The sequence below is a fragment of the Cricetulus griseus genome, chromosome 2, assembly GCF_003668045.3.
Source record: "Cricetulus griseus strain 17A/GY chromosome 2, alternate assembly CriGri-PICRH-1.0, whole genome shotgun sequence".
Classification (NCBI taxonomy): Eukaryota; Metazoa; Chordata; class Mammalia; order Rodentia; family Cricetidae; genus Cricetulus; species Cricetulus griseus.
Genome location: NC_048595.1, coordinates 164,454,283 through 164,468,914, shown reverse-complemented (window position 1 = coordinate 164,468,914; position 14,632 = coordinate 164,454,283). Strand labels below are relative to the sequence as shown.

The window sequence follows — 14,632 nt, the reverse complement described above, 5'->3', positions numbered from 1 at the left end:
GATTTTTCAAATTACAAGGCATGGCCCCAGGAGACAAAAGACTGGGAGGAGCAGGAGAGGGAGGGCAGGAGAGACTGTCACTGAGATGGGGGGTTGGTGGGGGAGCTCAGGCTAGAGGCTGGGTGAGCAGACACCCTGGGCCCTGCTTCATCTCAAGGCTAATACCTCCTACAAAGAGAGAACACTGAGACTAGGAATGGAAACTTGCAGGGCTTCTCCTGATTGTAAGTGGAAAAGTTTTAACCACTCCATGTCTTCCTTCCCCATGGGAGCTCTTATTGTTTTTCACAAAAGGGAGAAAGACCAAGTCATTGTCTGGCTAGATGACATGGAGCTGAGAACTCTCTAGAAGGAACCTGGAAGGGCAAGGGTCCCAAGGGCTCTGCCACTTGACTTAAAACTGCCCAAGAGTTGGTGCAATTAGGAAAATCCCCCACCAATATACCCATTGTAGGGTTAGTTCGTTCTCCACTGAGCCACAGGCATTCTGTGTTTCAGAGAATGTAACCAAAGCTGCCTTATGCCCCTTTCCATGTAGCCATGCTGTGCTTAGAGTGTACTGGCCATCCTTGAAGTCTGAAGACTGTTTAAAAATGGTTCTGGAGTGGAGACTGGTTTCCCTTGGGAAACCAGTGTCTGGTGGAAGCTGGTATTCTTATAACTGCGGGCTCCCTCTCAGACCCTGTGTTACCACGGTTGCTAAGGGCAACGCTGGCTTCAAATTTCACATTTCAGTGTGCTCAGTCTGGCTAAGGAAGCAGAACAGTTATGGGGTGGGAGTGGGAGTGGGGAGGGGCTGGAAAGGTTGGTGGGCTGAGTAGGAGACTCCACCTCAAAGGCATTGCCTCTAAGTGTGGATATGGATGTGGCTATTAGGTGGGGGTGGTGGCGATGTTCCACACAGCTCGGTATCATACCATGAGTGACTTGGCTACCTGTGCCAAGCAAAAGAGGGGAACAAATGGGTGGGGAGGGGACTAAACACGTGGGGGTTACTTTGGCAGGGGTCCAAGAAGGGTTAAGACTGGGTATGCATAGCATACACCTTGGAACCTGCAGGGACTCTGGTGCTAAACCAAGAGTTTAGGGCTTGGGTACCTGGTCTGAGAAGGCTGCACACCCAGAGGATTCTGCCAGGATTATGTATCTAACATAAAGGGTGAAAGAGACTGTTAAAGGAGAATGAGTCTCCTGGTTTTTCAGACTTCATTTCCTCCCTCCATGTCCTGTTGGACTGTTACAGTACAAATACTTTTCATGACAGCCAGGTGCTAAGACCCGCTCTGTGCCAAGATAGCTCTAGGGCTCTACCATTCCCTTCCCACCACCAATCACTCCCCCCCCCACACACACATTTGCAGCACTATGTTTCCCACAGTGCTTGAGTTCCCTGGGGTCCTCTAGCTCCAAATTTAGGTGACTGTTGTCTCAGTGCATTTTAGTCCAATAAGGAAGTAGCATTTTTCTTGTTAGTTGAATGAATACACAAACTCTCATTTCTGGTGTTGCTTTCAGACTTCCAGCTTCTAGAAACTCTTGGACATCATTGCATAAACCAGAGGACACTGGTGGGAGCCTCCTCTTTGTCCCCAGCAGCTCCCCACTCCCCAGCTACCCTCTCTTCTCTGTAGTCACCCAGTTCACAGCCCACCACACATGTTCTGGCCTATGTAATTTCTGCAGATCTGGCTGCCATGATGAAAGGAGTGGGGACCACAACAACGCTTCTTCCTAGGGCTAACAGGAAAATGTTACAGTCAGACGAAATCAGTTTTGAGCATGAACACATTGTGGGGTAGCAGTGCAAGCCTGTCACCCCAGCACCTGAGAGATGCAAGCAGGGGGACCAAGAGTATAAGGTCATTCTTAGTTACACAGTGAGTTAGAGGCCAGCCTGGACTACATGAGACCCTGACATAAACAAACATCAAAAATCAAGAAAAGAGCACAAAATCCTACGAATCTGTGATAAGTAAGACAGCTTCTAGGTAGCGATGGAAGAACATAATGATTTAAAGTAAGTGGGAAGGGGTTGCAAGCCATTACTACAACATGCCAGAAAATAAGTCCAGAGAGTGGATGCTGACAGCGTTGGGCAGGCCTTCACTATGCTATAAGAATTGCAAACTGCCAGGCTTGGTGACAGCACCCTGGAGACAGAGGCAGGGGATCATGAATTTGAGGTCAAATTTATCACAGAGTCTCTCATCATGAAGGCAGGGAGTTAACAAGAGCCAGGGAGAATTTAAGTATAATGGGTTAGTGTGCCTGGCAAGGGAATCACATCTGACTCTGGGGGTCTGGATGCCTGGCTAGAACATGGTCTCCCTTGGTGGCCTCTTGAATCATGTCCGGGACACAATCTTCACCATAGCAACCCATTATGACTGACAGGTCACGGCAGGGTTGCCACATGCCACTTGCTTCTCATGAATGTCGGGCTTACTTGAGGCCTTAAATCCAGCCCAGAACATCCCCATGCTTCATACAAGGATATTGAGGGTTTGAAGACTGATAGATTAGGTTAGAACACCACAGCCAGGAACTTCAGCTGAACTTGGGTCTCAGCACCTAAGCCAGGAGCTCCCACAATCTTTGGGGGGTCAGTAGTTGCTCAGTAAGTGCACCTGGGAGGTGAATGCTCCCATTACTCGACCATGGCCACAGACCAGAATCAACTTGGAAAGCCTCCATCCCCGCAGCCCAACCCCATCCCCAGGAAGTTTGGTTTACTGGGTGAGGGAGAGAGGCAAGGGCTGATTTGGGAATTAGCAATTTTGTAAAACTTCCAGAGGTGCAGGGTGAAGATCATTTCCCATGGATCCAGCCAATAAATCTCCCCTCCCTGAGGGGAGCCCAGAGCACAGCCTACCTTGGGCTTCTTCTGGCCCCAGCTAAGCTGCCAAGCAGTCCCATCCCCTGCTCTGGGGAAGTCAGGAGTGGTCCTGGCAAGGTGCCCTTGAAGAATATCCTGCGTTAGCTGAGTCTTTCTAACCACACCCACTTCATCTCGGCCTTTTCCGAGGTCAGCTTTCCCTGGAGCCAAAACAATTCGAGCAATTGAATGCACGCTCACGCACAGGGTTCAAAAAGTGTCTCTCTCATTGTTGCACAGAGTAGTTTCATTTCCCGACGAGCCTGACTTGCTGGCCTCTGTTCTCCCGGTATGCCTGTCTGCCTCCTCTAGCAGCCGAGCTTGCTGGGTCTGGGGTGGGGGAAGGGGAGCTCTCTTCACAGGCAGACCCCTTCAGATCCACTTTCCACAAGAAGAGCACAGAGGGACAGGTGGCGGGGATGGGGGATGGGGGGGGACTGGTAGGAGCTGGGAGGTAGTGCAGAGGTATGGAAGATTGCTGACAGAGGACACTATGCCCTACCCCCACTCCTCTGCTCCCCTCCTGACCTAAGTCTCTAGGATTCTGAAGAGGCCAGGAGGTGAGTTACCAGTAGAGATGGGAGAGCCGTGGGTGACAGAGGGAGGGTAGGATGCCTGGGGGAAGGACAAAGGATAAAAGAAGTGGAGAGAGGCAGGTACAGAGCTTGGCTGAAAAATTTCCTTGCCCCAGGAATTTCCAACAAAGCTCTTCAAGTAAGGGGCCGAGAGAGAGGTGTTTAACAATCTCCCAAGGGAGTCTAGAAAAGATGCCCCTGAGGCGAGGAGGTGATGGTGGAACGGAAAGATGAACAGTGAGCCTTGGAGGGTTATAAATGGGGGCTGCAGGACCAGCCAGACACAGTCTGCCAGATGGCCCAGAGAAGCCAGATGCCATGGGGGATGCCCAAGATCCAACCTGGTTGGTCACTGGAACTTCCTGCGTGTCACAGTCATCTTGGCTGAGGTCCTGGGCTAGATGGTGGCATTCTGAGAGTGTCATTAGAAGTCACAGGATGCCTGGCAATGTGTGACTTCTGGAATCTTTTTACAGTGTTCTACAGTTCTCAGTGTTTAAGTCTTTGACTTCGTTAGTTAAGAGTATCCAAAGCATTTTATTCTTTTTTAATGTGATTGTAAATGGGGTTGTCTTCCTAATTTCCTTCCTGGAGAGTTCATTATTGGTATGTAGAGATGCAAGGGGTTTTCGTATTCGATTTTACATCATTTATTGAATTTGTTTATTTTATTAATTTATTTATCTTGAGACAAGGTCTAGCCATGCAGCCTTGGCTGGCCTGGAACTCACTATGTAGACCAGGATGTCCTCAAACTCACAGAGACCCACCTGCCTCTGCCTCTTGAATGCTGGGACTAATGGCATGTGCCACCATGCCTGGCTTGTAATAGTTTTTTTGAAGGATATCATTAGAATTTCTTGACTCAGTCTTGCTGTATTGTCTGGACTGTCCTTAAACTCATGAGCCTACCAATTAGGCTTGTCCAGTGCTCAGATCTCTAGTCATTGAGAGCCATCATGAACACCAGCGAGAGCTAACATGCCCCACTAAATATTTTATATATAAGATCATGTCATGTGTAAATACAGACACTTTCACTTCTTCCTTGTGGACTTGAATGCCTTTTATATCTTTCTCCTATCTAATTCTCCTGGCAACTTCTAGGACTATGTTTAACATAAGTAGATGGTGCACATCCTTGTATTGTTTCTGATCTTGGATTGGAAGGTTCAGTATTGTGAAAATGTCTACACCAACCAAAGTGCTACAAAGATTCAATCCAATCCATAAAACAATCACAATCACTCGATTTTGCAGAAATAAAAAAAAAAAAATTCTAAACTTCAACTGGAACTACAAAAAAGTCCCAAATAACCAAGGCAGTCTTGAGCAGAGAATAAAATTAAAGGCATCACAGTCCCTGACTTTCAGAATATATTACAAAGCCACAGTAACCAAAACAGCATGGTACTGGCCTAAAAACAGACTCCTAGATATTTACGGATCAAAATAGAGAGGCTGGGGATAAAAGTACATACCAACTGATCCTCAACAAAGGGGAAAGGCAGTCTGGGAAAACCCACATGCAGGAGAATGAGACTGGATCCTACCTCACTATACATGAATAACAGCGTACATTCAACACACACACACACACACACACACACACACACACACACACACACACACACACACAAGACTTAGGAACTATAAAACTATCAGAAACACAGTAAAAAGATGCTTGACACTGGGCAGTGAGCTTGGGACGTGATTCCATAAGTATAGCAATGATAGTAGAAAGAGATAAGCAGACTTGTGTAAAAACAAAATTCTTCAATACAGGAAAGGAAACGATCCAAGAGAGAGTATGAGACAACCCTTGGAACGGGAAGTGGTATTATAAACATACATCAAATAAGGGGACAATGCCCAAAACAGCTAAGGCAGTGGTCCTCAACCTTCTTAACGCTGCCATCCTTTACACAGTTCCTCATGTTGGGGGTGATCCCCAACCATAAAATTATTTTCATGGCTACTTCATAACTATAATTTTGCTACTGTCATGAATCGTAATGTAAATCTCCCAATGCTCTTAGGTGACCCTGGTGAAAGGGTCATTTTTACCCCAGGCTGAGAACTTCTGATCTAAGGCATTCCTAGGACTCAATGGTAGAAAGCCTAGGAACATAGCTAGAAAGTAGGCTAAGGGTTTGAATAGACATTTCATCTAAGAAGCCATGGGTGAGGAAATGTATGAGGAGATGCTCAACACCATTAGTCATTAGGGAAATGCCAATTGAAGCCACAATGAGCTGTCATTCGATGCCCAGGTGGTTATTATCACAAGATGAGACACCAGTAGCTGGTGAGGCTGCAGCAAACTGGGAAGCCCTGTATAATGACTGCAGGGATGTAAAATGAGGCTATGGAGAACCGTACCCAGGCTCCTCCGCAGATTGTAAAGCAGAATCACTTCCAGGATTTATTCAGATGAGCCAAAATCATGATTTCTAAGCCTATCTGCACCCACACCCATTTTCACGGCAGTCATGAGAACCAAACTATGAAAAATAACTGAAATGGCTTCAGTGTGTAACTGGGCGAAGGAAACATGATGTACATGCAGAATAAAACATTTATCCAGTGTTGAACCGAAGCAAATCCCACCATACTAGCAATGCGGATGAGCATAAAGGACATCATGCTAAGTGTAACAAGCCAGCCAAGGAAGATAATTTCTGCATGGTTCTACATGTATTCGAGGTGTTTGGAGGTGGTTTGCCCTCTAAGAGTTTATGTGTTGGAAGCTTGGTCCCCAGTGTGGTAGTGTTGGGAGTTGGCACAGAATCTTTTAGAAGGGTAGGTACAATGAGAAGAAATCAGATCATTGGGGGGGGGCACTATCTCCCAACAGTGGAGATGCTGTGGAGTGAGCTCTCCAGTTGTTATAAAATAAGCAGAATAACAGGCCTGACCTCTGCATCTCTCTCTGGCTTCCCGTCCCGTCTCATCTTATGATCTTTTTGCCATGATGCCATCCACCATGATGTGACATAGTTGGCAGAGCTGGTACCATGTGTTTGGGCCTGTAACCTCCAAAAACTGTAAGCTAAATAAATCCACCTTTTTTTTTTTTTTTTTTTTAAATAAAGCAGTCAGCATCTGGTATGATAGCAACAGAAACCATGCTAATTCCTCAGGTCTCTAAAACAGGCAAATTCATTGAGTCAGAGAACAAAGCAACGGTTTCCAAAGGCTGGAAGAATGTGAAGTGGACATTATTTGCTTATCAGCGAGTGAAGTTAAGTAAAAACCAGCAGTTAAGTAGATAAATGAGTTCTAGAGATGTGCTATACAGTGATATATATATATATATATATATATATATATATATATATTCACCACAATATCTATTTAGGAATCCATTAGGGGGGTAGATCTCCAGTTAAGCTTTAGCACTATAACATTAATGATTTTTTTCCTTCGTGTGTGTGTGTGTGTGTGTGTGTGTGTGTGTGTGTTGTGTGTGTGTGTGTGTACATGTGTGTGTTGTGCATGCATGTATATGTGTGTGCTCACATACATGTCAGTATGTATTTAGAGATCAGCGGTTGATGTTGGAGGTCTTTCTTGATCACTTTATTAACTGTGGTAGGATCTCTTGCTAACCCAGAGCTTGCAGACGAGGCTAGTCTAGCTAACCAACCAGCTGGCCCCAGGGATCCCATCTCTGCCTCCCCAGCACTGGGATCACAGTTGTCTCATATTTGCTGTTAAATGGACTCGAGGAATCTGAACCTTAGCCTATTCCTCACATTTGCAGGACAAGTGCTTTACACAGAGCCATCTCCCCAGCCCAAGAAAAATAAGTCAAAAAGAATATGTTAAGCAAGTACAAGGTGTGAACAGGAGGCAGGAAGATGCACACAAGAACCTCTCCATCTTGGCCCCTTCCTGTTATTTCTTCTCTCTGCTTCATGGCTGCCACAAGGTGAGCAACTTTCCTTGCCCATGACCTTCCTCTGCATGATGTTTCTGGCTCACCATGGGCCTTAAAACAATGCAGCCAGATGACCATGGTCTGAACCTTCTAAATGCATGGACCAAAATCAAATTTTCCTCCTTTTACATGGTTTCTCTCAGATATCTATCTCAGCAAAAAAAAGTTAGACTTAAACATTTGGACAGGATGGACAGACAGGTGCTACAGTCACCTGTATGTTCCTTCCCAGCATGGGGTAGGTAGCCACAGCAAATGTGGCTTTGGTTCCTTGATCTGGCTCCACCTGCTCTAGGGCTGCCGCTTATGCTTGGGTATGTGGATGTGTGACAAAGCAGGGTAGGTGGCAGCTGACTCTTCAGAATTCACCCCTTCAAAGCTGCACCAGAAGGTACTTTCTTGGAAAGATCCCTGGATGGGGAGTTCAGGATCTCCAGGCCAACCCTCTGCTCAGATTCCCTTTAAGATCTGGCATAGGGGGGATGGAGAGATAGCTCAGAGGTTAAGAGCACCGACTGCTCTTCCAGAGGTCCTGAGTTCAATTCCCAGCAACTACATGGTGGCTCACAACCATCCCTTTTGAGATCTGGTGCCCTCTTCTGGTGTGCAGATATACATGGAAGCAGAATGTGGTATACATAATAAATAAATAAATCTTAAAAAAAAAAAAAAAAAGATCTGGCATAGGCTTAGTTCCCAAGCCTGGAGGACACAGCTCTCTTAGAGGCCTGTGCCTGGCCAGGCGGGTCCTCAAGGCACATCTATGTTCTGTCCTGGCTGCCTCACTGCGCTCAGCTCCCTATGCATGCAGCGCTATCTCTTTAACCCTTGTTAGAAAAATAGGGCCTTCTGGTTTGAATTTGAACTGTCCTCCATAGGCTCCTGTTCTGAAAGCTTAGCCCTGTACTGTTAGTTCTATCTGGGGGAAGCCTGGAATTCTGAGGGATAGGGCTGAGAGAAGTTTGATACTCGGGGTGGGGGGTGAAGGGAAGTAAGTCTTTGGGTGGTGCAAATCTTTGGTCACTTCTGGTCTGTCTCATTGCTTCCTGTTCTCCACCATTCGCTCCGACCATCATCATGTTCTGCTAAGGTGTTCGAGCCCACATCATCACGGACAAGACCCTCGAACCCATGAGCAAAACCAATTCTTTCCTCCCTTAATTATTTTCTGTCAGGCATCTGTCTATCATGGCTATGAAAGAGTAACTAGTGGAAAGTGTGGTGAAAGTCTTTAAGCAGTTGAGGAATGCCCAGAGCAGGCTATGTCTTCCCCAGAAGGGCACATAGCTCAAAAACCAGGCAAATGTGAACGCAGGCAGTGGGTAGCTTGATCCCAGGGGCCGGGGTGAGGGGGTGGGGGTGGAGGTTAATTTCTTCTTTTAAAAATGCTGATGGTTTACTATTCAAGATTACCGTGAGCACAATGTGATTCTGTGTTTGTCAAAATGTCCCCCCAAAGCTTGACTCATCAAACAAGTGTACATTAGGAAGGCCTCCCTGCTTCTTGTCTGTGCAGACCTCCTGGCACCTTCCGGATCTCACACCACAAAGTTTGCACTACCTTAGGTGGTGTGAAAAATCTCCCAGCAGCCAGGGCCAGCACTCCCTACAGGCCCGTTTCCTGCTGGGGGAGCAGGTGACAACAACACCAGGGGGAGGGGCCCAGATCATGCAGAAAGAATTGGGCAATTCAGGTCACTGCCCTAGAACAGCGCCACTCCTTATCTTGAGATGGTTCATAGGGGCCATGTGGACAGCATGGGCACTCCCAGCCCCCTTTCCCTGAGAAGGCTGCCTTGATCACACTCCAAAGGACACAAAAGGCCAGGCTGCTGGCCCTCTTGGCACTGCACATTGAACCAATGCCCTGAAGAGTAAAATCAAGTCAGGAGAGCCCACGAACTCAATGAGTGAGGCATCTCTGAAGTAGAGCATATTCATAAAGAAACAGAGAGACCAAGGTGCAGGGGGTTTAAAGGTGACCCAAGGGCGATGTGTGCTCTGCTTGAGGCTGGAATGGGCGCATCATCGTCCTATAAAGGAGTGTTCCCCAAATACAAGCACACTTCCTTTTGCTCAATTTGCCTATTATAGTGAATTCAAAAACGCAAGCATGCCTCTTGACTCTGCCCCTTTCCTTTCTGTCCATTTTCTCTGTAGCTTTTCCCAGGAGATGCTCTGAAGAACCTGCCCACACTGTCAGAGACCCAGGGTTGCCCCCTCCCTAGCCCCCTTCTTACCACTTCTCTGCCCAGGCCCGTCTCTGTCATCCCTTGTGTCCTGATGGGACAAGGGCAAGAGGGGACAGGGATGGGTGGAGTCAGGACTGGCACCAGCTCTTATTGAAGGATGCTGGGATGTTTTTCATGTACTCTTCTGGAACTTTCTGGAACATCACTTCCCAACTTGCTCCCATTCTCCCAGCCACTCTTTTTTTTCTACCTCCTATATGACCCCAACCCCAGTTTGCACCGTCTTCTGGGTGATACCACCCCTTTCCAGCCTTTAGCACCACATTGATGCCCAACAGAAATAGTTTCCCATGTGACCTCTTGTGGAGCTTTAGATCCTTCTGTCCACCGTCCTCAGGACAGCCTTTGAGGAGACTCAACAAGTGACCCAAATATATGTCCTGAGACCTATTTTTCTGGCTCTCTTGCTGAAACTCACACCCCAGTGAATGTGGCCATGGGGCTGTTAAACGGGAGTTCCAGTATGCCCTCCTCCCGTTTAGCTTGTATCAGCCAATCTGGATGGCTGCCACTCTTAAGGATGCCAGAGCCCAGCCCTCAGCTTGCTCCCTCCTAATGGGAGGTGGGTTGTTTCCCCACCACCTAGCTTCCAGCTGGCCAACCCCACTGTCCATCCATTTCTGTCTTCTATTCCTATTCCCCCAAACAGCCACAGTTACTTTATAAAGTGAGCTCTTACATCTGGAAGAGCAAGCACCCCTCCCCCCAAACTTCCTTCTCCAAAGTCTCTTGGCTTCTCCTATTATTTTAAAAGTTTTATTTTTGAATGTATGTATGTACGTACATATATACGTATGTACGTACGGAGTTTATTTGTACCTCATGTGGGCAATGCCCACAGAGGCCAGAAGATGGGTATTGATTCTCTGGAATTGGAGTTACAAGTGGTGCTTGGAACTGAACCTGCCTCTTCTCAAGGAGCCGTAAGTGCTCTTATCCTCTGATCTATTTCACTGCATACAGTGTTCTACCTGCATGTCTGCCTGCACGCCAGAAGAGGGCACCAGATCTCATTAGGGATGGTTGTGAGCTACCATAGGGTTGCTGGGAATTGAACTCAGGACCTCTGGAAGAGCAGCCAGTGCTCTTAACCTCTGAGCCATCCAGTCCTAAGACCAACTTTAGAAGCAAAAGAATATATATATATATATATATATATATATATATATATATATATATGATCCTCAGTGGCAAACCAAATCAATCCAAAGATTCATTGATCCGCCACCCTAAACCCATTTGCTAAATTTTAGATTAGGAATTACCGGTCCCAGTTAAAACTTATTTCTCTATGCATGAAGTAGAAGCATAGGGGAATTATCTCTCTCCTTTTCAAAGGATCTGTTCTTTGTAATTCAACTTCATTGCTTTCTTGGGTTTTTCTCAAGTATAACTGGGCAGAGCTTCTAGTAGCAGCGGCAGGTGGACAGGGCAGTCAGGAGGCCAAGGCCTCTGCTCTTACCTCCCTGAGGCACGTGTAGATGGGACACACCAGCACTCGGAAGGGCTCGCCAGTGCTGCTGCGCATAGTGCCGAACACCTCGCACAGGAAGGTGATGAAACCCAGCCAGCGCTCCACATCCTGTTGCTGCAGCTCCTCACGCACAGTGAAGTCCTTCTGCAGAGGTACAAGAGACCATGTCAGCCTCACTGGGGCTGGGAGGGGCCCAGGCAACATCAACTGCAACACAGTACCTACAGTCCGAGAGCGGAATGCGGTGTTTAAAGGAGGATGGAAACTACCTGGCCTTGTATCCATGGCAACACATCCTCTTACCCTGGGTTGGGGGCACAGCTTTTCTTCCTCTGAGAGTTGCTCAGTCTTGGTTACCTTCCTTTTCACAGATGTCCCTAATCTTGCCTGGAAGATCCCAAGACTATGGACTGGGAATGTATATGGTGGTGGTTGGAGTGTGTGTATGTTGGGGAGGGGTAGGGAATCACACCTACCTCAGACTCATTATCTCCCAATTCCATCTGTTTAAATCGCCTCCTTTGACTCTTAAGTCATCATCCTATCAGGGAGTTAGGAGAACACTGCTTGACTTCACAGGTCAGCAGTGCACCACTGAGGCCCATTTTAGCCCCTGAGATAGGCTCAAAGCAGAAAAATGATTCCTGCCCACTATTGGCCTGGCAGATAATAGGAAAATGCTATTTTATTATTATTATTTCTGTGTGCATGATGTATGTGTGGGCGTGTGTGCCACAGTGTGGAGGTCAGAGGTCAGTTCTCTTTTACTTGTATGTGGTTTTGGGGGATCAAACTAAGGTTACCAGGTTTTCATGGCAAGTGTTGAGCCACCTTGCCCACCCCGTAGGAGAATCTAAAGTCTTCATCCATCCATCCATCCATCCATCCATCCATCCATCCATCCATCCATCCTTCTTTTAGGAACATTACTGTGCTATGTTCCAGGCAGAACACAAAGGGCTAGGGTAAAAAACATTCACCCTGAGCTATTGACACATGACAGACAGGTTAATTGCCATCAGAAGATCCTGGAGAAGTGATTTTGGGAGTTCAGAAGTAGGAGTACTCGAAATTGGAAATCAGAGCCTTGATGAAGGCTAGGGTTCTGAGATGCAGAACACTTAGGATGGTGGAAATGGTAAAATTTATATAACTTTATTAAAGATATGACATTAAAACTTTCTTGAAAGGATGTTTGGCCAACAAAATATATGCCTCATTTCTGAGGGAATCATAGTACAGAAGAACAGGAAGGGGAGACTGAAATTGAAACCAGGCAGACTTAACAAAGTTAAGTCAAAATAAGTCAGTAAAAGGTTGTTTTTAAAGAGTGAATCAAAAGCCAGGAATAATTTTTGGAAGAGAAGATATTTAATTTTTATTTTTAAAATTCATTTCAGCTGAATTCTAATTTTAAAATGCAACCTAAATGATAATTTTATAGTAGTAGTTAGCTAATAATGCAAAATTAAATTACTAAAGACTGGTTGAGACTATGACAAGGGGAAAGAAGACTGAAAAGCAATCAGTACTTTCTAATTTATACCATAAAGGTTTTTTTTTTTTTTTTTTTTTTGAGACAGGGTTTCTCTGTGTAGCTTTGGAACCTATCCTGGCACTTCCTCTGGAAACCAGGCTGGCCTCAAACTCACAGAGATCCACCTGCCTCTACCTCCTGAGTGTTGGGATTAAAGGCGTGTGCCACCAAGGCCCGGCTACCATAAAGGTTTTTATGTCATTGTTTTCCTCAGCTTGATTATGAGGCAAATACAGGTAAAAGCATGCCTTGAAGAATACGCAAATTGAGTCCTCAGCTGAGGCTCCTTCCTCTCAGATGACTCTGGCTTGTGTCAAGTTGAAACCCAATCCAGCCAATACAACACTCACCTTCACGGGCACCTTCACCCACAGGTACACACCCACACTTATACACATGCACATAAAATTTAAAAATAGGTTGAGTATATGCTGAAAATTTAAATATAATAGGTAAAGTAGGACATACAATTACATTTAAAATTATGTGAGTGGGTTGCATTGTATTTCTAGTAGAGAGCGTTATACAAAATCTTGACTCAAAAAAAAATCAGAAAAGCATCATCAGATAAAAAAATATAGGAAAGAACACAATATAGATAAAACCAGAAATTAGCCAGAAAATAAGAAATACAAAGGCAAGAAGAATTAGAAAAAGTTCAGTATGAAAAGAAATGTGGGAGAGGTAAGCCATAACAAAAATTATGACTATGGTAAGTTGAAAAACACAATGAAGTGAATAATGTTTCAGAAAAATAAGTATCATTAAGCCTTACTAAAAAGAAAGATCAAAGCCAGAAAAGATGAAAGACACGAACAAAAATGAAGTTATGAAAGAATTACCTTTAGAGGGAGGTCTCTAAAGTCACGGCTCTTTAACAGGTAAATTTATCCAAACATTAAAAAATTAAGATAATTGTTGTCATTTGGAAACAGACCCAATACACAGGAAAAACGAGCCGGCCAGCCAATCATCTCAACTGAAATCTCCCAGTAAGTTAAAAAGAAAGAAGCACATTGGTCAACCTCTCTAATGTGAATGGATGGGGAAGCCCTAAATGAAATGCCAGCAAATAGATCCATTATAACCAAGTAGATTTTCATCCTAGGAAGGCTGTATTGATTTGGCATCAGGAAATCTACAAATACAATCTATTACATCAAGGGGTCTGATTGAAAAACAGCAGCAATGCCCATGGGTGGAAGGGAGAGAGAAAATTATTAGATTATATATATGAAAAACCCAAGAGAACCCTCTAATAAAGATTAATCAGAGTTTAGTAACTAATTAATGAGTGTTTAGATATTAAATTAATATATAAAAGTCAAGAGCTTGCTTCCATGACACAATTTACCAGTGAGATTGTTTTAATGATCAGAAGCTAATTTATTAAATCCTAACATGAACTTTTGTGTGTGTGGCAAGGGCATTGGACATAGAGACTTGAAAATAAAAATGACACTAAAAGCAATTTGAAAGAATAATAGGGAAAATCACTAGTCAAGACACAACAAAATTGGAAAGGGTTGTATTACTTTTAATTTATTACAAAGCTTTAATAATTAAAAGGCCATGGGATTGAAGGAGCATGGACAGCTAGATCAGATAGCCCAGAAACAAATTTGGTATCCACAAGGGTTTATCATATGATCCTCTGAGAGCCACAAATCAGAGGCCGACGATGCAGTATTCACTCAAGCAACACGGCAGCCACAGCCGTCTAAAATCAGGCAGAAAAGAATCTACACTCTCAAGTCATCCTGGACCCTAAGATGAACTACAGGTGGAATAAAGAGGCAATTAAGAAAAATAAAAACTTGAAGAAGGTGAAACGGAGTGAAATCACACTTTTGGGTGGAAAAAGGTGGGCTTTAGGATGAAGCAACAGAGTTTGTACCAAAACATGTAAGAGGCTGGGGGGAAGGTGGGTTGGGGAGTTCAAAAGGCCTTCAGTAAATAGGACAGAGGGTAACTGC

General features: G+C 45.1%; 1 protein-coding gene across 4 annotated transcripts in view; it reads right to left on the bottom strand.

Annotated features, from left to right (window-relative positions):
- Positions 1-14,632, bottom strand: part of Ctif (cap binding complex dependent translation initiation factor) — a 241,089-nt gene that overhangs the window by 30,996 nt on the left and 195,461 nt on the right. For all 4 annotated transcript variants that reach the window (XM_027397922.2, XM_027397919.2, XM_027397920.2 and 1 more), the window contains exon 10: positions 11,108-11,263. In XM_027397922.2, coding sequence (XP_027253723.1) covers positions 11,108-11,263 — 156 coding nt within the window. The remainder of the gene's footprint in view (positions 1-11,107; positions 11,264-14,632) is intronic.